Source organism: Lactuca virosa, chromosome 5, assembly GCF_052849685.1.
Source record: "Lactuca virosa cultivar CGN04683 chromosome 5, Lactuca_virosa_CGN04683_v6, whole genome shotgun sequence".
Taxonomy (NCBI): Eukaryota; Viridiplantae; Streptophyta; class Magnoliopsida; order Asterales; family Asteraceae; genus Lactuca; species Lactuca virosa.
In genome coordinates this window covers 29378693-29403746 of record NC_136430.1, presented here as the reverse complement: position 1 = coordinate 29403746, position 25054 = coordinate 29378693, and the positions used below count along the sequence as shown (strand labels likewise).

Sequence of the window (25054 nt, the reverse complement as noted above, 5' to 3'; positions counted from 1 at the left end):
TCGACCTCTGCAGGTTTCCATAGCGGACGAGCGAGCGGTGTATGCCACGGACGTGATTTGAGGATGTGTACTCGAGATCTTCGGTGTCGAGTTTCCGATAGATCTGGTACCGATTGCGATGGGGGACATATGTGTTATCGTGGGTATGGATTGGCTGAGCCGATTTGGGGCTGTGATAGACTGCGAGCGACAGTTGGTGACGATTCGAGATCCTAGTGGGGGAGTGCTGACAGTTTATGGCGAGGGAACCCGAGGCGGGTCAGCATTCTGTTCGGCTGCCAGAGTGAGGCAGAGTTTGCAGCAGGGCTGCAAAGGGTTCGTAGCTTATGTGATGGATGCACGAGAGGCCGCTGGGAGGCCAAGTTCGATGGATGACGTTCCGATAGTGCGTGAGTTCCCGGATGTTTTTCCCGAGGAGTTGCCGGGAGTGCCTCCCGAGAGGCAGGTAGAGTTCCGCATTGATTTGGTTCCGGGGGTAGCGCCTATCGCCAAGGCGCCTTATCGCCTTGCGTCGCCGGAGATGCAGGAGTTATCCTCGCAGCTTCAGGAGCTGTTGGGGAAGGGGTTTATTTGACTGAGTAGCTCACCATGGGGAGCGCCGATCCTTTTTGTCAAGAAAAAAGGATGGTTCACACCGGATGTGTATTGATTACCGAGAGTTGAACAAGTTGACGGTCAAGAACCGTTACCCATTACCGAGGATCGACGATTTGTTCGATCAGTTGCAGGGAGCGTCTTGGTTCTCTAAGATTGATCTGAGGTCTGGATATCACCAGATGAGAGTACGTGATGAGGATATCCAGAAGACGGCGTTCAGGACTCGTTATGGACATTACGAGTTCGTGGTGATGCCTTTCGGGCTCACCAATGCACCAGCAGCATTCATGGACCTCATGAACAGGGTATGTAGACCGATGTTGGATCGTTCGGTGATTGTGTTCATCGACGATATATTGGTGTATTCGAGATCTAGAGAGCAGCACGAGGAGCATCCGAGAGAGATTCTCAGGGTATTGAGGACGGAGAGGCTTTATGCCAAATTCTCCAAGTGTGATTTCTGGTTGCGAGAGGTCCAGTTCTTGGGGCATCTCGTCAATCAGAAGGGGATATTGGTCGATCCGGCCAAGATCGAGACAGTGATGAGTTGGGAGGTGCCGAGATCTCCCACCGAGATCAAGAGTTTTCTAGGATTGGCCGGCTATTATCGGAGATTTATCAGGGATTTCTCCAAGATTGTCGTGCCTCTCACCAGATTGACCCGGAAGGGTGTTGCTTTTTCATGGGGTCCGGAGCAGCAGACCTCGTTTGAGACGCTTCGCCAGAAGTTATGCGAAGCCCCTGTGTTAGCCCTCCCGGAAGGGATGGAGGATTTTATGGTATATTGTGACGCATCGATATCGGGGTTAGGTGCAGTACTTATGCAGAAGGGGCATGTGATAGCATATGCATCGAGGCAGCTGAAGCCTCATGAGACGAGATATCCCACCCACGATCTGGAGTTGGGGGCAGTGGTGTTCGCCCTCAAGATCTGGCGTCACTATTTGTATGGGGTTCGGTGTACCATATACACGGACCACAAGAGCTTGAAGTATTTGATGGATCAGCCCAATCTGAATATGCGTCAGAGGAGATGGTTGGACGTGGTGAAGGATTACGATTGTGAGATCCTCTACCACCAGGGCAAAGCTAATGTTGTAGCTGATGCGCTGAGCCGTAGGGCGGAAAGTGCCCCGATTCGAGGCACTTGCATGAGATTGACAGTGATGACCCCGGTGTTGGACACCATCCGGGAGGCCCAGGCAGAGGTCGTGATACCGGAGAACCGCAAGAGGGAGCGGGTGATCGGACAGGTGTCCGAGTTCGTTATCGATAGTCGAGGGTTGATGACCTTTCAGGGTCGGATTTGGGTGCCGCATGCAGGAGGGGCACGTACCATTCTGATGGAGGAGGCGCATAGATTGAGGTTCTCGATCCATCCCGGGGCCACGAAGATGTATTTGGACCTGAAGAAAGATTATTGGTGGCCCTGTATGAAGAGGGATGTCGCGTGGTTTGTCGAGAGGTGCTTGACCTGTCGCCAGGTTAAGGCCGAGCACCAGCGTCTGCATGGCAAGTTGCAGCCGCTTGAGGTTCCCAGTGGAAGTGGGAAGAGATTTCCATGGATTTCATCACCAAATTGCCGAGGACCGCGAGGGGTGTCGATGCAATTTGGGTGATCGTCGACCGGCTGACGAAGAGCACGCATTTTCTTGCTATTAGTGAGAGCTCTTCTGTGGAGAGGCTGGCAGAGTTGTATGTGAGGGAGGTGGTATCACGACATGGGGTGCCGATCTCGATTGTGTCAGATCGAGATGTACGTTTCACTTCCAGGTTCTGGAAGAAGTTTCACGAGGAGTTGGGCACGAGGTTGCATTTCAGTACCGCTTACCACCCCCAGACTGACGGACAGAGTGAACAGACGATTCAGACGCTCGAGGACATGCTTCGAGCATGTGTGTTGGACTTCGGAGGAAGTTGGGACACGTACTTGTCGTTGGCTGAATTTTCCTACAACAACAGCCACCATTCTAGCATTGGTATGCCGCCCTTCGAGTTGTTGTACGGAAGGAGGTGTCGGACTCCCATCTGCTGGGGAGAGGTAGGACAGCGTGTGATGGGTAGTACTGAGATAGTGCTGCAGACGACAGAGCAGATACAGCAGGTTAGACAGAGGTTACTGACGGCTCAGAGTCGTCAGAAGAGTTATGCGGATAGACGACGATCCGATCTTGAGTTCCAGGTGGGAGATTTCGTACTCCTGAAGGTATCTCCTTGGAAAGGAGTGATCCGGTTCAGGAAGAGGGGCAAGTTGGGGCCCCGGTACATCGGTCCGTTCAGGGTGACCGCGAGGGTGGACAAGGTAGCATATCGGTTAGAGCTACCTGCGGAGTTGAGTCAGATTCATGATACCTTCCACGTGTCTCAGTTGAGGAAGTGTATAGCCGACGAGTCGGCGGTGGTACCACTGGAGGATATTCAGGTGGATGCGAGCCTGAATTATGCTGAGAGGCCAATCGCGATTGTGGATCGAAAGATCAAGGTTCTGAGGAACAAGGAGGTGCCCCTGGTTCAGGTTCAGTGGCAGCATCGGAGGGGGTCTGAGCTGACTTGGGAGACAGAGTCAGAGATGCGGGAGCAGCATCCAGAGATGTTTACAGCATGAGACTTCGAGGGCGAAGTCTGGTTCTAGTGGGGGAAAATTGTAACATCCCGAAATTCAGGTACAGCTATTTAACCCTTCTCTTTTGTCAAATTGTCAAAGTTAGCCCTTGAGTGAAAAGTTGTAGCAAATGAGTACGTTGGGCGTACTCAAGAGTACGCTGCGCGTACTCATGCGCTTGAAATGGACGTGGACCCTTAGAGGTACGCTGGGCGTAACCGGCCCAGATGCAAAACCCTAATTTAGACTTGAGCCCTATATAAAGAAGGTTATGGCCTTATCCTCAACCACCATTTGAGTGAGTGAAACCCTAAAAGAGAGCCAACCTTCGTTCTAAGCTTGTGTGAGTGTTTTTGGAGCTAAAGTGCCTTTGTGTGTTAGTAAGGAAGAAGAGGAGATTCTTGTGAAGGCTAGAAGTTGGAGTGCAAGCCTTGGATCTGAGTTCTACAGAGGGAAGAGCTTCACTTGGAGGTATAAAGCTCAAAGCTTTCCTTGTTATTTTGATTTGTGCTTCTTGGACCATTTCTAGGGTTAAAGTCCCAAAGGTGGAGACTTTATGGGCATAAAGGACTCCATAGACCTAGATCTGTCCCTTTTCAGTGATATATGAGTTATAGATCCATAAAGTTTCCATCTTGGTCGTTGTTATGAAGTCATGCTTGAGTTATGAGCTTTCTAGAGTTGGGAAATGGAATGTTATGGGTGTTAGTGACTTGTCCAGCCATGCAAAGGCTTAAAGTCACCAACTTTATGGATTAAGAGGTTTAGAAAAGGCCAGATCTAGAAGTTGGACGTGGGTTTTAACTGATTAAGACCCTAAAAGCTAGGAAGTCTGAAACTGGGAATTACGCTGGGCGTAATCCCAATACGCGCGGCGTAGGGGGTTGCATTCCCCGATTCTGTGAGATTGTCGGGTACGCCCAGCGTACAGGGTTGGTACGCGCAGCGTAACCCAGAGAGTTGACTTTTGTTGACTTTTAGGGTTTTGGTCAACATTTGGACTTTGGGTCAGGGAGGGGTAAAATGGTCTTTTATCCTTCTGTGGGATTGTAGAAAAGGGATGTAGTCTAGCCTTGAGAGCCGTTAATGATTTGAAATAATTACTTTATGTGATTAGGCGGGGCTAGGTCGTTGTTTCGAGATTCAGGGATATCGAGCACGTGAGTTACTAGACATCATACGAGGTGAGTCTTCTCACTATACATTACCTAGAGTGGTATTTATGTGTAGACCAGAGGGTCTTGTATGCTATGTGTATATATATGAGTTATGTGCATTGTGTTGTATGTATGCTATGTGTTGAACAGACCGGGCCAGAGGGCCCAACGATATAGATCGGACCGAAGGGTCCAACGATACAGACTGGACCGAAGGGTCCGACGAGCTATGACCAGACCAGAGGGTCCAACGAGCTATGGGACTGGAGGGTCCTGCTGAGACACATCGACCGGAGGGTCGTATTGTAGCCTCGAGTGGCGTATGTGTTGCATGTGGTATTTTGGGGAACTCACTAAGCATTTATGCTTACAGTTGTTGTGTTATGTGTTTCAGGTACTAGCGAGGATCGCGGGAAGGCGTCGGCATGATTCATACACACTGAGAGGATTTATGTATATGAGATCTTGGGACATGTTTTGTTATGCTACAGTGGACACATTATGTTTTGATGATTATCGTACGAATGAAAGTATGTTTTAAAATGAAAAATTGTTTTGAAAATTCACGTTGTTACACTTTGTGCTTACGGTTTTCAGTTTTGGTTTCAGGTACTTTCTCTTTGAAGGGAAATGAGCCGAAACGGTAGCAGCGCATCACACACATGATTTTTACGCACTATGATGTTCTTGGGATTGTACTCTGACATTATTATTATTCCATGACATGTTTTATGACATTTGACTTATGGGTTTATGGGTTTGATATGATATCGATAATGTTTTTCAGTAAACCGTTTTATAAGTTAATTAAAAACAAAATTTTTGGTCTTGATTTTTGGGATGTTACAAGAAGCAAAGGATCCCCATATATATTAGGAATGTTTAACCACCTTCCAAAACATGTATTCCGGAACAAAGTATCGCATTCGGGTATGTTTCTGAATGTCACAAGAATTTGTCCACCGATGTTGGGTTTACACGAGAGTGTAATTGATGCATCAAAAACCATGTCGTGTTGCACAAACAAAAACCATACCAATTACGGACCTGTTCCGAACGAGTTCATCGTGTTCTAGAACTGTTCATCGCGTTCCGAAGGCTTCCAGAATGAACTTTTAAGATCTAGAACACGACATTTTGATGTAAATCAACACTACTTAAACATCTAAACTACTTTTCAATTGGTCCTACAATAATGACATATTTAATTTAAACTCCAAAACATTTTCAATTCATTCCGGAGGTATTCTACGAATTCCGGAACAGTAACAATAGAAGAATAGACACCTTAAACAAACAAGGAAACTATGTAAAGAGAAAACGATGAACGTACCCGTAAAATAACGGGGTTGTAGTGCTCTTCTTCCATGGCGGAGTTGCGTGTCGAGATCGCACTTGCGTGTTCGAGATCAGAATGACGATCAAAATCAAAATTCGAAAGATTTGGAATCGTGTGTCGGAATCGGAATCGGAATCGAAAGTTGGAGCAAGATCCAGAAGGCGAAGGTCTAGAAATTTTTCTAATTATATTCCAGAATTTGAAATTCAAATTTCCAATCGGGAACTCGAATGGGTTCCGGAATGGGAATTCCAGATCCACGGTAATGGGCCAGCTCACCCGAAAAATTGTCCGAAATATGTTCCGGAAAGCCCTATTCCAGAATAAGTGGTCAATTTATATAAAAAAAAGATTATATTTGTAAAGAACATAAAAAAAGGGGGTTAAATTATTCAATTTCCGTATGATATCCCTGAATATTCGAGTGATCAGTTTATATAGGAAAAATGACTTATCAAGGTAATTAACTTTTCGGTATGTTCACATCTGGGTAACTATCTTTTTTTTGTACACATCTAGGTAACAAAGTTGTTGGAAGTGTTCACATATGACCATTATGACCTGCTGTAGCAGGTTAAATCCTAGATGTGAACATTTTCAACAAGTTCGTTACCTAGATGTGTACAAAAAAAGTAGTTACCCAAATATGAACAAAACGAAAAGTAAGAGTAAATTACACGAATGGTCCATGTGGTTTGGGGGAATTTGTGTTTTTGGTCCCTAACGTATTTTTTTTAACTCGGATGGTCCCTACTGTTTATTTTTGTTGCACGTTTGGTCCCTGTCTTACCTAAAAAGACTATTGTGCCCTTATTAATTTATTTTTTAATTAATTTTCTTATTTATGTATTTATTTTTTATATATTTAAAAAAATTAATAGACCCCACATATCTGTATCACTAAAGATGGAAAATAAATAGAAGTTGAGGAGAATGAGAGATGTGATGGTGATGAGATACAGATATGTAAAGTCTATTAGTTTTTTTAAATATATAAAGAATAAATACATAAATAAGAAAATTAATTAAAAAAAAATAATTAATAATGGCACAATAGTCTTTTTAGGTAAGACGGAGACCAAACGTATAACAAAAATAAACAGTAGGGATCATCCGAGTTAAAAAAATAAATTAATTAAAAAATAATCAGTACGGATCATCCGAGGAGATACAGATATGTGGGGTCTATTAATTTTTTCAAATATATAAAAAAATAAATACATAAATAAGAAAATTAATTAAAAAATAAATTAATAAGGGCACAATAGTCTTTTTAGGTAAGACAGTGACCAAACGCGCAATAAAAATAAATAGTAGGGACCATCCGAGTTAAAAAAATACGTTAGGGACCAAAAACACAAATTCCCCCAAACCACAGGGACCATTCGTGTAATTTACTCTTACTTTTCGTTTTGTTCATATTTGGGTAACTACTTTTTTTGTACACATCTAGGTAACGAACTTATTGAAAGTGTTCACATCTAGGATTTAACCTGCTACAGCAGGTCATAATGGTCATATGTGAACACTTCCAACAAGTTTGTTACCTAGATGTGTACAAAAAAAAAAGATAGCTACCCATATGTGAACATACCGAAAAGTTAATTACCTTGATAAGTCATTTTCCCGTTTATATATAAAAACAATGTCAACATAAAACCCAACACTATCTACAAATTGTATCTATCTGTTGATAATAATGTTAATATTGACAGTCATCTGAAACCTCGGCCTACTGTTTCGACTCCCATCACATAAAGTTACCCCGTGATCGCTCCACGTTGCTTCCCGTCTTCGTGATTGTAATGGTTAGCGTAAACTCACTTTACTACGCATATCCAAAACCTTAAATGGTTTACTGATTTTATTCTCAGGGTTTGTGATCTGATTATTCATCGATCAGCTTTCGTTACTCGATTGGATTCCTATCATATTCTGTGGTTAATCGGAGATGGTTTTATCGCAAAAGCTCCACGAGGCGTTCAAAGGTACGGTAGAGAGGATCACAAACCCTAGGACTGTATCTGCTTTCAAAGAGAAAGGTGTACTTAGCGTTAATGAATTCGTCATCGCCGGAGACAATCTCGTTTCCAAATGTCCTACTTGGTCATGGTAAATTCACTTTCCCTTTCATTGAATAATTTATCTATGATTAAACGCAGTCCCTCGAGTATTAATGTTATAACTGTATATCATCTGGCAGTCAAACCTATGGGATTTGAGTCATGATTAATGTTTTTAGAAGGTATATTGATATCGATGGGGAAAAAAGTAATTTGCCTAGAATCTGGGGTTCTATCCATGCTGTTAATTAGAAACTAAATAAGCTAACTGCTCAAAGTCCTTATGAGAAAGTTTTAATGATATAAAGGTAGATGATATCAGGAGCCATGGGGTCTGAATCTTCTGAACTGTTTGAGAGCTGGAAGATTGGGAAATCTGTAGTCCTATGGCTCATACTAGCCCAATTATCAACTAATGAAAAAAGTGAATACCATATACAGAAAGGTTATGCTCAGGACCATACTAGGTCTATGCTTATTTATATTAGCAATTGGCTTCTGTTCATCATCCTCATTGAAAATAGTTACCTGATAAACAATGTTCTCACCTCCCGAATATATGAGTCACTCTTTCCTTTGGTGGCCTGTTATGTTTAGACTATATAAATAACTTCATTTCTTACTCTCATCAACCAAAAATTTGACACTGCATAATGGTTTATCTGTGAAGGAAAACATCTATTATTGCTCTTAAAGTGATTCTGATTTCCTCAATGTTAGGCGTGTGTATTCTGTACATTGGGAATGAGTTATTATCATCACATTTAAAAGTCCATGTGTCAATCCTTTTATATGTATGGTTCAATCATGTTGATAGTAAGAAGAACATGTTCTCCTTTGTTGATGCTAGTTATATCTATGTACATTCTTTACCTCATGAGGCTCCTATATTCTTTGTCAGGGAATCAGGTGATCCAAACAAGAGGAAGTCGTATTTGCCATCTGATAAACAATTTTTGATCACTAGAAATGGTAAAATAGCGTTTCCTTTTGAATTCAGATTTGTTATGGATCATCTTTGTATCGTAAATATATTGTTAATTTTTCCTGAATTCTGATAGTGAACATTAACAGTCTTTTCCTTTTCAAATCTTAATGTAATTACAAGTTTGATTATGTCATCTTTCTGGGGGTGGGTTATGTTTTGATCAAGTAAAAAAGAAACAACACTTAAGTTTAATATGAACTTCATTTCAGTTCCTTGTTTGCGAAGAGTTGCATCAATACAAGAAGAATATGAAGCTGCTGGAGGTGAGATATTGCTTGATGATGAAGAGAATGATGGTTGGTTGGCTACCCATGGGCAACCAAAAGGTATGTAGTCATCTAGGGATCTTTAATATGAAATATGAATTTTGTTTGTATTTTGATTTTGGAGTTTTGACTATCTGTATAGATACCAAAAGTGATGAGGAGGAACTTGTTCCTTGTATGGAAACCCTAGAAATAAGCAAGAAGAAGAAGAACATCCAGTCAATTTCTTCATATTTTGGCACCCAGGAGGAAGAAGACATCCCAGATATGGAAGAGTTTGAAGAAGCTGACAACCTTATTGAGTCGGATCCTGTAAGATACACTTGTCTTGCTGTTGTATTAAAACCCAAATAAGATATATATGTATTATATATTGCAATATTTCAGGCAACTCTTCAGCCTACATATCTGGTTGCACAGGAGCCTGATGATGAGAATATTCTACGAACTCGAACTTATGATGTGAGCATCACGTAAGTTCAACTGTATCTATTCTGTTTTATAGTTGGATTTTAATATATCAAATATTCATTTACATGATCTGATGTTTTACTCTCCTTTTTTGTCAGGTATGATAAATATTACCAAACTCCTCGTGTTTGGCTTACTGGCTATGATGAGGTTAGAAACATCTGCAAACTTCAACTTAATTATTTAATTCCGAGGTTATTCTGTGCAAATACAAGTATTGAAACTTTGCCAATTTTATATTTATAGTCAAGGATGCTTCTTGAGCCAGAGTTAGTCCTTGAAGATGTCAGTCAAGATCATGCTCGCAAAACGGTAAGCATTACATGTTTGTTGGCTATATGCAAGAAATACCAACATACTTTCATTTCTTTGTATTGCTGCATAATAATATACTACTTTCAAACTTTTCTGATTAAGATATTGGCAGTTTGAAAAATCTACTTAATTTTAGCATTTTATCCAGTTATAGCTGTGAAAACTGCATTTATTTGGAAGTAGGAAGCTATAGTAATAAAATCAATGGAGGTTTTTGCAGCTTATGAGTGAGTAATGATGAATTAATTGCAGGTAACTATTGAAGACCATCCTCACTTGCCTGGGAAACATGCATCTGTACATCCATGCAAACATGCGGCTGTCATGAAGAAACTAATTGAACCCCTAATCGCCGGAGGACTTGAACCACAAGTTGACAAGTAATTTTCTTTTTCAACCAAACTCATACTTATTATCAAATCACCAAATAACCTCTTTTTTTCAACACATGGATAGATACAGAAAAACACATTGTATATTGGGTTGGTTATCAAAAAAGCCACTGGGTGGAATAATTTTGCCAAAAAAAAAAAAAAAAAAAAAAACATCACTTTAAAATGACTCGGCACTTATTTTTAAAGTTATCAGAATTTCTGAAATTAATGGCAAAATGTGTTATGTGTTGCAGGTACCTTTTTTTGTTTCTGAAATTCGTGGCTACTGTTATTCCAACCATTGAATATGATTACACCATGGATTTTGACTTGGGGAGCTCCAGTACCTGATTTATATTGGTGTCTTTTGTTGGTTCATCGTAAATATTTCCTTTGCAAAAACAACCAACTCAATTAACTCCTCAACTGTATCTGTTAATGTGTAAATTGCTGGAAATACTTGTTTGATTTATCTGTTTGTTTGCAACTGTTTGGAAATTCTGTGGTAACTTATTTTGCAATTTGTCACATCTTGGTCTAGTACACACGAAATACACTACAACTTGTTCTGTGTCTTGTCCAGTTGTCCTACCTACTGCCTAACAAACATCTTATTCATTTTAGTTATCTAACTATAAATATCAATTTCACAATCACCTGGATTTCATTTTCAACATGCAATGCAATGAATCACTACAAAGCTCAAAGCGAACATAAACCTAATTGTATCATTCCAAATCAGATTTAAATCCACACAAATTTTTTGATCCAAAATGGATGTGTACTCACTCTTTTAACCTGCTATCATACCCATACCCATATGCATAGTACAACCGAAAACAATCTAATATAATTTGCATCCAAGACAACAAATTATGAAATATAAGCAACACCAACGTAATGCATCTGCACCCTAACAAGTATCACTATAGTTGATGCAAAAATAACAATAAATGTACATGTCACAAAATGAGTTTGAGTTTGCTGGTGAGATGTTGGAAACACCCATTTGGATGCAAAACATGACAGTATTTGTGATGGTTTCTCACAAGATTGTTATATTGCTTTCCAATTTTCTTATATGCAGCCATCACATGCTAGAGTTTGGGTGTGGCATTTGTGTAGAAATATCCGCTCTCTCTTAAACTTATGCATTGGGATAATGCAGATGTGAGTTTTCTTATATCGTTTCTAGTATGTGCTGCACTCAGAGTGATCCGCAGCCTGCAAGTTTATAAACAAAACATTCTTTGATATAGTAGTAAAAGCACCAGAGACAATAGAAAACCTGCAGCAAGATAAGCAGACTATGACCCTATTTCATTTTTTCTTGTTTGGATAAATGATTTTGAAAAATATTTGAGAAAACGACGCTCACTTGTATAATGGAAGGAAAAAACAAGAAGAAATTTGTAAAAAGATAGGACTTAATGGAGAAAGATTCTTTTTTCTTGACTTCCTCTATTAAATTGTTCTTTCTGCACAGAGTAAAAAAGAAACACTCATATATTGGGGCTGTTTCCCTTTGGCTTAATCCGGATAGAATGACTTAATATGTTAAGCCAAAAAAAAGTTTAGAAAAATCCTGGCTTAATGTATTCAGACACTAACCCTTCGCCTATTTGACATTCTTTTTTCCTCTCACGCCAAAATTGATGAGTTTTGTTTTTTGGAATGGAAGGGTAAAATGGTCATTTAGCCACAATCAGACAGTTGTTCAGTCTAGAAAAACAAAAACAGACCTTATGTATGCAGCATTTTTTTCGAGACAAACATCATTACCCATTCAGGTACTTTACACATACATGAGTTAATGGGACAAAAAAACAACCCTGATGTCCCATTATCAAATCCATTAAGTAAAAAAAGAAAGAGCAGCTGATAAGAAGCAACAAACCTGCATAAGTTAGGTGGAACAGTCGGGGGCCTGATTGCAGTTATATGAAATCCACATTTCAGCATGTGCCTGTCTTATTTAAAAAATAAAAACAATCATGAAAAAGTAAACATAAAACATTGGTAAGAAAAAGCTTTGAATCATTAAAAAAAAAAAAAAAAAAAGATAAAGAAAGAAAAGAAAGAAAAAGAGACCGGCTTGCTTGCAGAGCTTGGTGTTCAGTCCCAACTATAAGAGAAATGATGTGACTTGTGATGGGAATCCCAGTAAGACTACGAAAGTCTTGCACCCGATTCCAAATTGCTTTTCTACGCCATGTCTCCTTCTTTGCTACCACCACAGCAGCTAAGTAATTACCATTTTATTATTACTATATTAATCAATACGTATTTAGCTTTTAAGGCCACAAATAATGTAATAAATTACCATGTGCAGCAGCAATCATGGGTACAGGGGTAGAAGTTGAAAATATAAAAGCACGTCCCCTTGATTGTATCAGCTGCTTCCACTTTTTGCTGTTATATATTGTATATACATTTATTGCATTTAGCCCTTTAAAAAATGACTGGTTTTTTAATACAGGAAAGATGAGAAGAAACAACTAGAGCCACAAACAATACTTTAAGATATAGTTAGTTATAAGGATTAAGGAGACAAGAACCTGCAAGCAATGAAACCACCATGGCAACCCACAGCTTTACTAAGAGTGCCAATGCATATATCAACATCATCTGAACACCCAAACTCCTCCGGTACACCCCCACCACTCTTCCCACAAACAAGTGTTCCATGAGCCTACGGATCAAAACAAAACAAAAAAAAAAAAAAAAAAAAAAAAGTCTGAATCTGATGAATATGACTATAACAGTAGAAGATATTATATAAATAAGCATAACAATTTATACATTACTAAAAAATCAAGACTTACATCATCAACCACCAACAAAAAATTATGCTTCTTGCGAAGCTTGGAAAGCTGGACCATTGGTGCAAAGTCTCCATCCATACTAAACAAGCTGATAAAAGTCATAAAAACACATCTCCTTAATACACCTATCATATACACAGATGCAAGCCAATAGTTACAATTTAAACACTACACAGATATGATATTCAACATAAACAATCAAATGACATCACATAACTGTCTTGTACTACATGCATTGGGCTAGAGATTAAGAAGACTGATGTCAATGGGATATTTGGAAAGTACAATGCTATATTTGGGTAGCCTTTTCAAAGTAAAATGACTTAATAAAAAAACAATTGAAAGTACAATGTAGCAATAGAAAGAAATGAAAGTAGGATGCTGTCATAAACAAATGAACGAAAGTACAATGCTATATTTGGCTACCTGTCAGTCACAACAACTTTTTTCTTCATCATGCAATTCGATCTGCAACATATGAAAATGTCTAGCCTTATGACACGTGTAAGAATAATTCATCAATCAAAAACTGACTTAGAAATATGAAACCTACAGTAATACATTAAGGTGGGCCATGTCACAATGCCTATAGATAAAAACCTGCACAATTTCTTGCTTCTCTGCAAGCCGAATACCATCAATTATTGATGCATGATTTAAAGCATCAGAAAATATTGCAACACCTTCCTTCAAATGAGTTTTGTTTATATCTGAGAGAGAGCCGACATATCCAACTACTGTCATGAAAGCCATATTGGCTGAAAACCCTGTGGGACACAGAAGGCAGTCCTGCAGTAACCATAAATATGACATCATCAGCTTCCAATCAGTAATTATGGAATTGTTTCTCATATGGTTGCATCTTTTAATAGATGGAAAACTGATTTTGAATAACAAGATTACCACAAAACAATTATGATATAGAAAGAGTGAGTTAAGACTTAAGAGTTAAGACCTCTTTATTCTTTGATTCTGCCAAACATGATTCCAATAATCTGTGATAAGTTGTGTAACCACAGATTAGAGCAGAACCTCTTGGTCCCATCCCATGTTCTTGAACTGCCTATTTATAGAAAGATATCATGCAATGTTATCACAAACTAGAAGCACTAGTACCAAAAGTTAGGTAAATAAGGAAAGATAAAAGGGGTTGATTAAGCTGGTATGGCATCCAACTATATATATTTTTGTTAATTTGGGTAACAAACTATTTTCATTGCCAGATGCCAATGCCAATGCCAATTAGTGACTTAATAGGCAATGAAAATAGTTTTTTTAAGCCAAATTAATGAAAATGGGACAGTTGGTTGCTATACTACCAGTCAAGTAATCCAAGATAAAATGAGTTAACATCAAACACCTACCTTTGTGGCAGCCTTGGCAACCATTGGATGTGTACTTAGCCCCAAGTAATCATTTCCAGAGAATAGAAGTAGCTTTCTCAATTGCTTAGAGCATGACCCTGATTCACCTTCAACATCTGCATTGTCACATGTAAGGTCATCACCTGTGAAATTCATCATCAAACATTAGACATCGCTTGAATTCTAAACTGAACCATTAACAATTTAATATGATCCAAAGTATCGTGTGACTTGTGTTCAACCAAACCATTAATCAATCAATACATGACACTCTGCAAGCACCACAAAATATAGAATTTAGGTGCATGTCGAGTGTCGACATTTAATCATTCATACGACCTTGAAAATTATCATTATAAAAAATGTGCATGAAGTTTCCATATCCATGCTCAGAAAGGAAAAAAGGAAAAAATAATAACAAAAGAATTACAAAATTCACATTGCACATAGATCGAAAGTGCTCAAACTTGAAGAGTGGGAAAATCGTACCAGAACTGGGAACATCTTGGAGCCATCTGTTAAATGTAGACTCTGCAATCTCTATCTCAACAGAAGCTCTATCCCATTGGCGAATATCGTCGAACACCTTGAAGGCATGGTCAATTTTGGGTTTAATTTCGAAGGGGTAACTAGAGTAGTGAATGGGTCTTAGAGACCGCAAGACTTTCATAGACTCTAGTTTCGAAAGTGCCAGCTCTACCCATTCGTCCCAAGAGGACATCTCCATTCTCGGACAAAATGTGGAGATGCTTTCGACTTTCTAGTCCTCCAGATTCAGCTAAAGACACTTCCGTTTATGAGTTTATCATTGGGTTTGCTATAACTTGTAGCGTGTTTGGGAAGGGTTAATGTCGTGAAAAAGAAATTTAATAATGCACGACTTGTTTATTTATTTTTTTAATTATATTTAATAGGTTACACAAATTTTATTTCTGTATTTTTATTACAATAGTGCATTTCAATCAAACAACTTTTTAATATAAGGTCGTCTGCAATACTTATCACGAAGGTCTTCGTGGTTTAGGTGGTCATTGTCGTTGTCCATGCACACCATCCCGGACGATCGTGGTCAAGCGCGTGGTCCTGGTCCATAGTGGTGTGACCAACGAGCAACACGACGAATGAGGGCAATCTCTCTCTCTCTCTCTCTCTCTCTCTCTCTCTCTCTCTCTCTCTCTCTCTCTCTCTCTCTCTCTGTGGTCGTGATAGGTATATCGGAGTTAGTTCGTGGTTCGTGACGGTTAGGTGGAGGTGAAGGTTGATCGATGTACTATGGTTTATTTTTTTTTCTTTTTTAATTTGTTTAATTTAGTATTAAATTACATATAATAAAAAAATATTTAAAAAATCATGGTTTTTAATTCCTTATAAATAGAGTATAATATTGATATATTATTTATACATATTTGAATGTTAAGAAAATGAAGGGAGTGACAGGTAACCATTTCCTAGGGTGAGTAAAAAATGGTGTGCGGACGAGTTAGCAGACAAAAAATAAAAGTTAGTAAGAGGGTACATCTACTAGCCTAAGATATCAAAGTGGACGCAATGTCAACGTCATATTTACCTAAATGAACAAGTTCTTTCATATCGAATGTGATAGTCGAGTACACTTAAGATTCAATATCAATTTACATGATTGCAATATACCCTAGTGATGTAACGAGAACATGAAAAAAATGGTGCAAACCATTACCTTAGGATTCTTTCTAAATGGTTTTCCATATTTGGGGTCTGGGTTTCCTCTTCGGGTCGACTTGACCGGACTTTGGTTTCGATCTCATGATTTTCGCTTGATGGGGAATTATAAAGAATGTACGATGTTGTCGATTTAGTTCTTCGTTGATGGTGTTAGTGTTTACCTTCTTTTCATAAATCTTGATATCTTCTCGACTTACAAGTTTAGTTCCAAAGATGTAAATATACAATGAGATCTTGGCATAAAAAAGTTAAAATTCCTGAATTTAGGCAACGATGCCAATTTTTTGGGTGTCGAAACCAACAAATGAAAGATGTATATATTTTTCGCTCACTCTCACAATGGTTTGCAATGGTGGCAAGTAAGGTTGTTTCCGCAAGGATTCAAATTAAACAATAATATGTACAAGTTCAATCAAAATATGGGGAGTTTTTCGATAACAATTAAATTATACAGGAAGTAAACATGCGAATATATGAAAGAAGACAATCAAATGAGAAAATATCCAACTTTAAGTTTATTACACTTGACATGGTCATTATCGTGGGTGATGTAAGAATTTGACTTTATGGGTTAAGTTTGTACTAGGTATTAACATGTTATAATACAATGGTACTTGCAAAGTGTTTAGTCAAACAAGTTTTTCAACTAAACCTAATCTAACTAATTAATTTCAAACAAGTTTTTCGAGATCAACTAAAAGATTGCATTAAGAAATCAAGTTTCTCAACAACCTTCACCTTTTCTCACAACTTCAAAAAGTTTTAAACGTGCAATAAACGTTATGATGTAAGTTGAAATTCACAAACACCACTTCTTACTTAATAAAACTTATAAAACTATTAAGTATTCCATAAATTTTACTAATAACTACTTATAAAGAACCTAATCTAAATGGTCAATTCAAGTTAAGTACATAAACAAGTATTAAATGAAAAGATCAAATATGCATTACTAAAAAACGACTTGAAATCAAGGAGCTATGGTTTTAGCTAGCCACACATCATAACTAACACGATAAACACAATTCAAAAAATAGCATAAAAAGTACTAATTATGACTACAAATCAAAGTTATGGAAAAAGTTGTAATTCTTTGCTCAAGTACGCTCACTTGTATTTCTTCTCTTAAAAAATGAATCATGATGAGTCTGAAAGTGTCCCAATCCAATATAGGCCGACGATAGAGTTTACGTAACCAAAACTCAAAAAATACGTGGCCGATATGGATTTGTAGTGTAAATAGACTTGGTTGAAATGGCCTAAGGTTGGACCCAAGCGAGTTTGACCTAATTCTTCGAATCTGATTTTGATTTTTATCAAGCCAAGGCAGGATAGACTGGTCATGAATTGGGCTCGGGTGATCTCAGCCCAACAATGGTCTTTTTGTATTTTCTTCAATATGGGCATTCCAAACTTCCTTTATTATTAGGCCCAAACGAATTTTAGCTTATGTAGAGGTCCATTATCTTGTGCATCTCTTTCATCTCCCATCCGTATTGCCCGACATTTGCTCTTGCTTATCCCTTAAGTCCCGAACCACTCAAAACACGTAAAAACAACTCAAAAAGTCCACTATCTCGGATAAACCTAAAAAATAATCAAAATGTGAAAAAAAATATGCACATTAAGTTATCTAAATGCCTGAGATAGGATACATTAAGGAGTATGAAGTGCATGAAAAAACATGTAAATATGCATTATATAACATCATGTTTCGAGAAGTTTCTTATTTCAGGACTGTGGACAGTAAATAGATCAAGTAAAGGCTTTGGGCTTCAAGGGAATGAGGTTTAGACCTTATTGGATGATGATAATGTTTGATAAGTGATTATGTTTGTGTCTTGGAGTCAAAGAGTAAAATGGGAAAAGTGATGTTTCAGACTTTTTTCACGAATTATGGTTTTTAGTTCGGCATGTGTTAAGCCAAAATTAAATAGATAGAAGTGTGGGGCTCGTCAATACCTTTCCGTGGATATAAAGATTGTCGAAAACGGAGTTGGAACAAAGAAGTTATGATTGTTCGAAGTTGGAGTGAAATTGGATGAAAACCCGTTCTCACGAGGTGAGCACTAATTCTCACGACGCGATAAGTGCTCACGAGGTGAGAATTTATTCTCACGACATGAGAACTGTGCAGCCCAAAGCTCATGAGATTTTTTGGGTTTTCATGGTATTTAAAGGCAAGGATTCATGTTTTAGGGTATTTTCTTAGCCTCCATCATATATAGAACCTCTTGGGAAAAACCCTAGCCTCCATTTTCAAGATTTGAGCCTCCCCTTTCCTCTCTCATCCATTTATAGAGTTTTTGGTGGTTTTGGAGCAATGTTTTAATGCAAGATTGATCCTTAAAGCTTGGCAATTGAAGATCTCAACTTCCATCTACCTTTTAGACCTTTGTAAGTTATAAAGTTCCAAGCTTTATTGCATTTCATCTTTAGATCTAAGTGTATTTGGTGTTTTGGTGCATTTTAATGAGTTTTAATGAGATTTAGGGATAAAGTTTGCAACTTTATTACTCTCCAAGGTCCCAAGAGAATTGTATGTTTCAAATATGGACTCCAACACCCTTTTGATCAGTTTATAATGCTTTCTTGGACCACTTGGACTAGGAAAGTTTTGATCTTTTGCCTTCCCTTTCAGCCATGCAAGTTATCTTGGTCATTTAGGTTATTGTGGGGGTAATAAAGTTTAGATCTTGAAAGTTTGAGACAATATTATGGAAAAAGTTGGAAACTTTATCCATCTAAACATCATGTTGATTCATATCTAAAGGTTGGAGTCTTGGACTTAATAGATATAGTTGAGAAAGATGCATTCTTGGTCCCTTTAAGACTTAAAGACTGGATATTGGTTGTTTGGACCATCATAATGGATAAAGTTGGAAACTTTATCCATTATGAAACTATTTAGGATCTAGATATGAGATTATGGGCCTTGTTCCAAAGAGATTAAGCACTTAATGAAGATTTTGGCCTTCTAACCAGAACTCACGACGTGACATAGGATGTGTCACGACATGACGGTGCCCTGAGTCGCGATTGTTTTTTTGTTTCATTCTCACGACGAGATCAAGGAATGATCACGACATGACGTTTACTTGACCGTTGACTTTTTGACCAGTTTGAATTTTGGTCAAACTTGGGTAAAATTGAGTATTTGACTAAGGATTGGTCTCAGTTTGGTTTAAGGAAGTTTGGATTGGCTGTTTGGATGTTGAGGTAGTTGTTGGGCTTCTGTCAAGTGGTTCAAGTGAGTTTTCATCACTGTACTCGTAGGTCGAAGGCACCAATGTCGGCCCACTAGGTTATGTATCCTGGTATATAGGATGATGTTATGCTAGTTATATGACAAATTAGTAGATATGTATGATTACATGTATTTGTTTGATATGTGTTTATGTTTATCTATTGTATATGTCGACATATTATGGAGGGGTTGAGGCAGTCTTGCTTTATGTTGAAGGCCAAGATACCAGAGGAGGTCCGGATAGGCTGTAGGCCCTATGAGGCGGTCCAGCTAGGCCGAAGGCCCGAAGAGCGGTCCGGATAGGCTGTAGGCTCTGCGAGGCGGTCCAGTCATGCCGAAGGCTCGGAGAGCGGTCCAGATAGGCTGTAGGCCCTGTGAGGCGGTACAGTCAGGCTGAAGGCTCATATTTGCTTGATGTTGTTTGTTATGTTGTGTGATGGTACTTTGGGGGAACTTGCTAAGTTTTGGCTTACAGTTTCAGTTTATTGTTTAACGTATTTCAGAGGATCGTGGGAAAACGAAGACGTGATTGTGCACATCTTTCTGTTTTTATGACATTGGATATTGAGATACTCTGATTTTGAATAATACTTTTGACACATTGGTTTTGTAAACACTTTATGGATGAAATGAGTTGTTTTTTAAAAATTAAAATTTATTGTGATTTTTGGGATGTTACACACCGTACATGGTATATTTTTTTTGTATCAAAAATCATTTTTATAGAGCATGTTTTTTTCTTTGTGTTATTATAAAATATGATTTTCGTATAACTTTATATTCAGTACAAATTGAAATATACATTGGCTCTGTCTTATTTTTACTATAAAATTTTAATACTTATTATTATTATTATTATATAATTAATTAAAGCTAATTTGTTTGCATTTCCATAATAAGTCAGGTGTGGGCTAACCTGCCTGCCACGGATCCTCACCTATGCCCGTATTCAACTTTCCTTTTTTACTAGTTTGGGCAAAATGCAAACTTTCATTTTTTTTTTTACAAATTTGGTCCAAACATATTTTTACAAAATATATCCAACTAGGATCTCGAAACACACACCACGTTTGACCATGGAATCCCCAAATTAAAAAAGAAAGGATAAGAATAATGATGAGGATACCATAGTCCCGAATCTGAACCCGACCCCAAAAGACATTAATATATGAAAATAACAGAAAACATATAGTTATAGTAAAATTTACAATACTTAAAACTTGATCAAAGTTTCATTACTAATTAGTAATTACTTTGTTGAACTTATATTTTTCCTTATATATTTATGTAATTTAACCTGATATACAACTTTTTTTCACATTGATTTAACTATTTTTACCTCAAATATCACTCTAATAGTCTATCACATGTTTATTCTTTATTACCTTTCATGTTTATTTTGTTAATGTTAAAAGTTTAGTTCATATTGATTTAACCAAATTTGTGCTCTCAAGAAATAAATATCAAATACTCAATCTCACATCGGTGGTACATTTATGTTGTAGCATATATATAATAAAATAATAACTATACGTGTGTTGAAGCTTCTTATCCAATACTATGTTTGTGATGTAATATATTCAATCATAACATACAGTCTGCTGCAAGTGATGTCCAGCCTAGCTGGGTTGATGCACCGGGTTTTATATTAATGTGGGGCGTGGGATTAGGAGTTCGATTCCCTTAAAATACATTTTGTGGTGCAACATGTGGGGAATTTTACCTGGAAATCCCTATGAGGACTGGGTTTGCCCTGTAAAGGAGCTCGAACCCAGGGTGCTCGTTGAAATATTACGAGTAGGCTTCCACTTAATTCGTTTGCCGTTTAAAAAAAAAAACATACAGTCTGCTATAGTTCAATGTACTTGATTTTTCATGCATTTAGATTTGGATGAAAGAAATTGTTTATAATTTGTATGCAATTGATAAATGTTTTTATATTTTGTAAAAATTTTAAACTTTAGGTTGATAAAACTAAAATTTAGAATTTTTATTTACATAAAAGTTTTTATATTAAAATAGAAAAAAAAAAAAAAAACTATCATTCATCATTAAAGGTGGAGATGAGAATTTATGTATCTTCCGTGATAGGGATAAAGATGTAGATGAAGATTAGAATGAAAATTCGAGGATGAGGATAATGATTGTAGTCTCTGGTATTCCCCGACCCCGTGTCCAATATACTAATAAATATGATATAATATCAATTGGCAGGTCACAATGAACCAATTTAAAACAACATTCATACTTTGTTAACTTTCAATATAATAAAATATATAAATTAATATTTTTAATATATAAAAAATAGTTTCATGGCTATATATTTCTATATATATTGAGTTATGAATTATGAAAGTGTCTTTATGTACAATTTATTGTTAGGAAAGTAAATAATAGAAAGAAAAAATTTATAAATATCCAGCCCATACATGATACAGACATATAGACTCCTTTACAAATGGCGGAAACCACTAGATGCAAAACTACGTCTATCCTTCAACTTCAATCCATACGCTTCCATTTTTGTCCCCACCATATCCCTACCCATCCTCACCTCGCCATGCCAATCTACTTCCTCTAGTTCTCAATCCAACCCTCTTTAGCATTTTCTTTCAATAGTCCTCTGGTTATTATGGCTGTCGCCATGGCCTCTTGTGGGTGTACTATTGGAGTTTACACCAAATTAGTTGCATTCGAGAAGCAACCCATCTCTAAAGCTGCGTTCTTCGGTTCAGATCCTCTTAAACATCTATGTACTTCAACTAAACCAAGGTATGCCCCACCCGATTTCCTGTTTGTAATTTTGAGTTCCTTTAATTGGCGTTTCTTTTAGAATCAATCTAACTCGATCCAGCTCTAGATTTCTCTAATAATTCGTAACGTTTTGTGGGTTTTCTGATTGCGTGTAAGCATATTTGATTAATGTGTGTACACGAAGACGAGGATTGTTAATTTGCTGTAACTGATCGAGCAAATACGAGTTGCAGATTTGTGTAACTTTAGTCTTTAATCGTATTGGGCTCTAAACTTCTAACCGATTGATCAGCTGTAAATTATACATCCCTAATTAGGAAGTGTTTGGATACGTAGCAATTATGAGTTCCTAGTGTTGGAGAAAAGTGATTATATTATATATTTTTTAATTATTTTTCTGTCAAGGTTAAATTGGGAAACAATTAAGGAGTCCAACAATCAGTTCTAGGGGTTTATACAAAAACGATTATGATTATAATTTTCTGATTATATAGAGAGTCAAAATGATAAGATTTGGAAAGAATATATTGGATCACAAACATGAAAGATTTCTCTAAGTAACATGAAACATGCATTAGGATTTAGGGTTGTTATTCTAATTTTTGATTTGGGTTGTTACCCAGATTGTCATATTCATTGAGTACTATGATTCCAAAAGCATCAGCCACAGCCATTGAGGTATTAAGCAAGGGATTTGGTAACACTTTTCTTTGAAGATCTATTTGATTTCTGACTTTATGTTCATCGGATTTTGGTATGATTTGCAGGATGGAAGTTATCAAGAAACCGATGTGATTCCAACACCCAAAGTAATTATCGACCAGGACTCAGACCCAAATGCAACTGTTGTGGAGATTACCTTTGGGAATCGCCTTGGAGCTCTTCTTGACACTGTATGAACGAAACCTTCCAATTTATCATAAATCAAATAAAATTTTATTACTATTAATTTAGTAGATTTGCTGTTGTCATTGATTACTGGGAATTGCATGAGCAGATGAATGCTCTAAAAAATCTTGGATTGAATGTTGTCAAAGCAAACGTTCATCTGGATTCTTCAGGGAAGCATAACACGTTCTCTATCACTAAATCGTAAGACTATTGAGCTTAATTTGTCTTCTTGGATCACATGTCCGATTTATTAAAGGGTCAAAGAATTGGTTTTGGTACAACAAAATTGATTATAACACCCACATAAACTTTTTAAAAATTGAGTTGAATGTACATATTGGTCCATTTTGGTTACCCTTATGAACAGTTAAATTGAATCCATTTACAGCTCGACTGGTCGGAAAGTTGAGGATCCTGAGTTGCTTGAGGCCATCCGTCTAACAATTATTAGCAATCTTCTTGAATATCACCCGGTATTTATTTTTGTTAATTATTACACCAATTTAATATTTCTTCTAAAACTCCCCCCTTTCCTTTTATTTTAATTATCATGTTGAATTGATGTTTTTGGTCATCAGGAATCAAGCGCTCAGTTAGCAATGGGAGAAGCCTTTGGAGTCGAAGCACCAAAACAGAAGGTACTAATCAATCAATATGTCATATGTTAAAAGACCCATTTGCCCCTTCCCACATTATTAATGCTATTGGTTTTGGCTCACAAGCTTTGTCTGTTTGGACCCTACGGAAGGGCGGTTTCGTCATTTGGCTAATATTCACTACTGGTTTATCTTTGCCTCAGCTTGATGTTGACATTGCAACTCGCATCCGTATATCTGATGATGGTCCCGATCGAAGGTAATCCTGCATATTTGACTTTGACATCTAAAAGTCAAAAAGCAACTCATTTGACAATTGACGTACAGAAGTCAAATACCAAGTTTGACTTTGAGAATTGATAGATATAATTTCGTTGCTATATATGTTTACAGTTTGCTCTCAGTGGAGACAGCAGATCGGCCCGGGTTACTGGTAGACCTTGTGAAAATTATCACTGATATTAACGTTGCAGTAGAGTCAGGAGAGTTTGACACTGAGGTAACACTAATCCCGTTCATTAAAAGGACAAAGTGCAGGAAATAGCAATGTAGTTTACTAACTTTACTAATAATAGCAACGTACATTTAATAGCAACACACATACATTTCTAATTTCTTTACCAATAATAGCAAAATGGAAGAAATAAAGTACATTACTATATTGGTAGAGAAATGTAAGTATGTTGGTATTATGGGTGAAAAAATAAAATACATGTCGCTTTTTGGTAGTTAGAGTAAAGTAAGTTGCTATTATCGTGAAACCGAACCAAACCAACGTACGTGGTGCAGGGTTTGTTGGCCAAGGCCAAGTTCCATGTGAATTACAAGAATAAGGCTCTCATCAAACCCCTTCAGCTGGTAATACACACGACACTATCAAGTTTTAGCCAAATTTGAAGTGTAGTTTTTTTTAGAAGGTATAATTGACGATTCATTATTTTTTTTTTGCAGGTTGTCACTAATAGTTTGCGTTACTTTTTAAGACGCCCGTCAACAGACGAGTCAAGTTTTTGAAAATAAAACTTCATTGGATTGTAATGGAAATGCAGTAGTCCATATGATTAATGATGGTGTTGTGGTGTTATCCCCTTTTCCATAAATACTTGGGAGTTTACATTACAAAATGCAAAGTTATTTACATTTATATGATACAAAAAAAAAGATCGACATTTCTGGTTCTTAAATTATTGTTAATTAATGTTTAAAACTCGGTCCAGTTGGTCAGAGGAAACCGCATGCTTGGTATTGAAACCCGATTGTAAAATCGGTTCAAACCTGATTGGCGCATACTTTATTATTACATAGCCGATAGTCTGACAGGCTGCCACCATAGTTAGAGCTGACAAAATCCGAGACGACATGCTAACATAACATGAACTCGATAATAAATAAATAAGTTTGGATAATAGACTTCAATTTGGTTAACAAGTTTACATGACACAACACAAATTAAATGATTAAAATTAAGGACACATCACAAATTAAATGATTACAATTAAGGTCA

At 37.4% G+C, this 25054-nt stretch overlaps 3 protein-coding genes across 5 annotated transcripts; 2 read left to right on the top strand and 1 right to left on the bottom strand.

Moving 5' to 3' along the window:
* The first annotated feature begins 7365 nt into the window (after positions 1 to 7365).
* LOC145114829 (autophagy-related protein 3-like) lies at positions 7366 to 10693 on the top strand. 2 transcript variants are annotated; one of them, XM_079050918.1, is made up of 10 exons: positions 7366 to 7503; positions 7570 to 7807; positions 8660 to 8730; positions 8956 to 9072; positions 9155 to 9324; positions 9400 to 9485; positions 9582 to 9633; positions 9730 to 9795; positions 10051 to 10178; positions 10427 to 10693. In XM_079050918.1, the coding sequence occupies exons 2-10, from the start codon at positions 7647 to 7649 to the stop codon at positions 10521 to 10523; spliced, it is 948 nt and encodes a 315-aa protein (XP_078907044.1). In that variant the 5' UTR covers positions 7366 to 7503; positions 7570 to 7646; the 3' UTR covers positions 10524 to 10693. The 2 variants fall into 2 exon arrangements, with proteins under 2 accessions (XP_078907044.1, XP_078907045.1); XM_079050919.1 differs by having other exon boundaries at positions 7378 to 7503; positions 7599 to 7807.
* Positions 10694 to 10997: 304 nt separating this feature from the next.
* BIOF (biotin F) lies at positions 10998 to 15194 on the bottom strand. 2 transcript variants are annotated; one of them, XM_079050917.1, is made up of 11 exons: positions 14851 to 15194; positions 14362 to 14504; positions 13953 to 14060; positions 13551 to 13786; positions 13424 to 13465; positions 12998 to 13085; positions 12731 to 12864; positions 12496 to 12584; positions 12264 to 12399; positions 12070 to 12138; positions 10998 to 11396 (listed from the first exon to the last, which is right to left on the bottom strand). In XM_079050917.1, the coding sequence occupies exons 1-11, from the start codon at positions 15086 to 15088 to the stop codon at positions 11270 to 11272; spliced, it is 1410 nt and encodes a 469-aa protein (XP_078907043.1). In that variant the 5' UTR covers positions 15089 to 15194; the 3' UTR covers positions 10998 to 11269. The 2 variants fall into 2 exon arrangements, with proteins under 2 accessions (XP_078907043.1, XP_078907041.1); XM_079050915.1 differs by having other exon boundaries at positions 12264 to 12414; positions 14851 to 15192.
* Positions 15195 to 21792: 6598 nt separating this feature from the next.
* LOC145115154 (ACT domain-containing protein ACR11-like) lies at positions 21793 to 24734 on the top strand. Its single transcript, XM_079051362.1, has 10 exons — positions 21793 to 22081; positions 22687 to 22741; positions 22831 to 22956; positions 23061 to 23155; positions 23343 to 23427; positions 23533 to 23592; positions 23754 to 23809; positions 23944 to 24049; positions 24340 to 24408; positions 24502 to 24734. The coding sequence occupies exons 1-10, from the start codon at positions 21942 to 21944 to the stop codon at positions 24562 to 24564; spliced, it is 855 nt and encodes a 284-aa protein (XP_078907488.1). The 5' UTR covers positions 21793 to 21941; the 3' UTR covers positions 24565 to 24734.
* The last annotated feature ends 320 nt before the right edge of the window (positions 24735 to 25054 follow it).

What these genes read in the sequence shown, in the direction of transcription:
- LOC145115154 (XM_079051362.1), top strand. Translation starts at nt 21,942, where the DNA reads ATGGCTGTCGCCATGGCCTCTTGTGGGTGTACTATTGGAGTTTACACC. An exon ending in ACGTTCTCTATCACTAAATC is followed by an intron (nt 23,156 to 23,342) that starts GTAAGACTATTG and finishes ATCCATTTACAG; the next exon opens with CTCGACTGGTCGGAAAGTTG. An exon ending in TCATCAAACCCCTTCAGCTG is followed by an intron (nt 24,409 to 24,501) that starts GTAATACACACG and finishes TTTTTTTTGCAG; the next exon opens with GTTGTCACTAATAGTTTGCG.
- LOC145114829 (XM_079050918.1), top strand. Translation starts at nt 7,647, where the DNA reads ATGGTTTTATCGCAAAAGCTCCACGAGGCGTTCAAAGGTACGGTAGAG. An exon ending in TACCCATGGGCAACCAAAAG is followed by an intron (nt 9,073 to 9,154) that starts GTATGTAGTCAT and finishes CTATCTGTATAG; the next exon opens with ATACCAAAAGTGATGAGGAG. An exon ending in CTTGAACCACAAGTTGACAA is followed by an intron (nt 10,179 to 10,426) that starts GTAATTTTCTTT and finishes TATGTGTTGCAG; the next exon opens with GTACCTTTTTTTGTTTCTGA.
- BIOF (XM_079050915.1), bottom strand. Translation starts at nt 15,088, where the DNA reads ATGGAGATGTCCTCTTGGGACGAATGGGTAGAGCTGGCACTTTCGAAA. An exon ending in CAGAATCAAAGAATAAAGAG is followed by an intron (nt 13,787 to 13,952) that starts GTCTTAACTCTT and finishes TGGTTACTGCAG; the next exon opens with GACTGCCTTCTGTGTCCCAC. An exon ending in GCCCACCTTAATGTATTACT is followed by an intron (nt 13,466 to 13,550) that starts GTAGGTTTCATA and finishes CATATGTTGCAG; the next exon opens with ATCGAATTGCATGATGAAGA.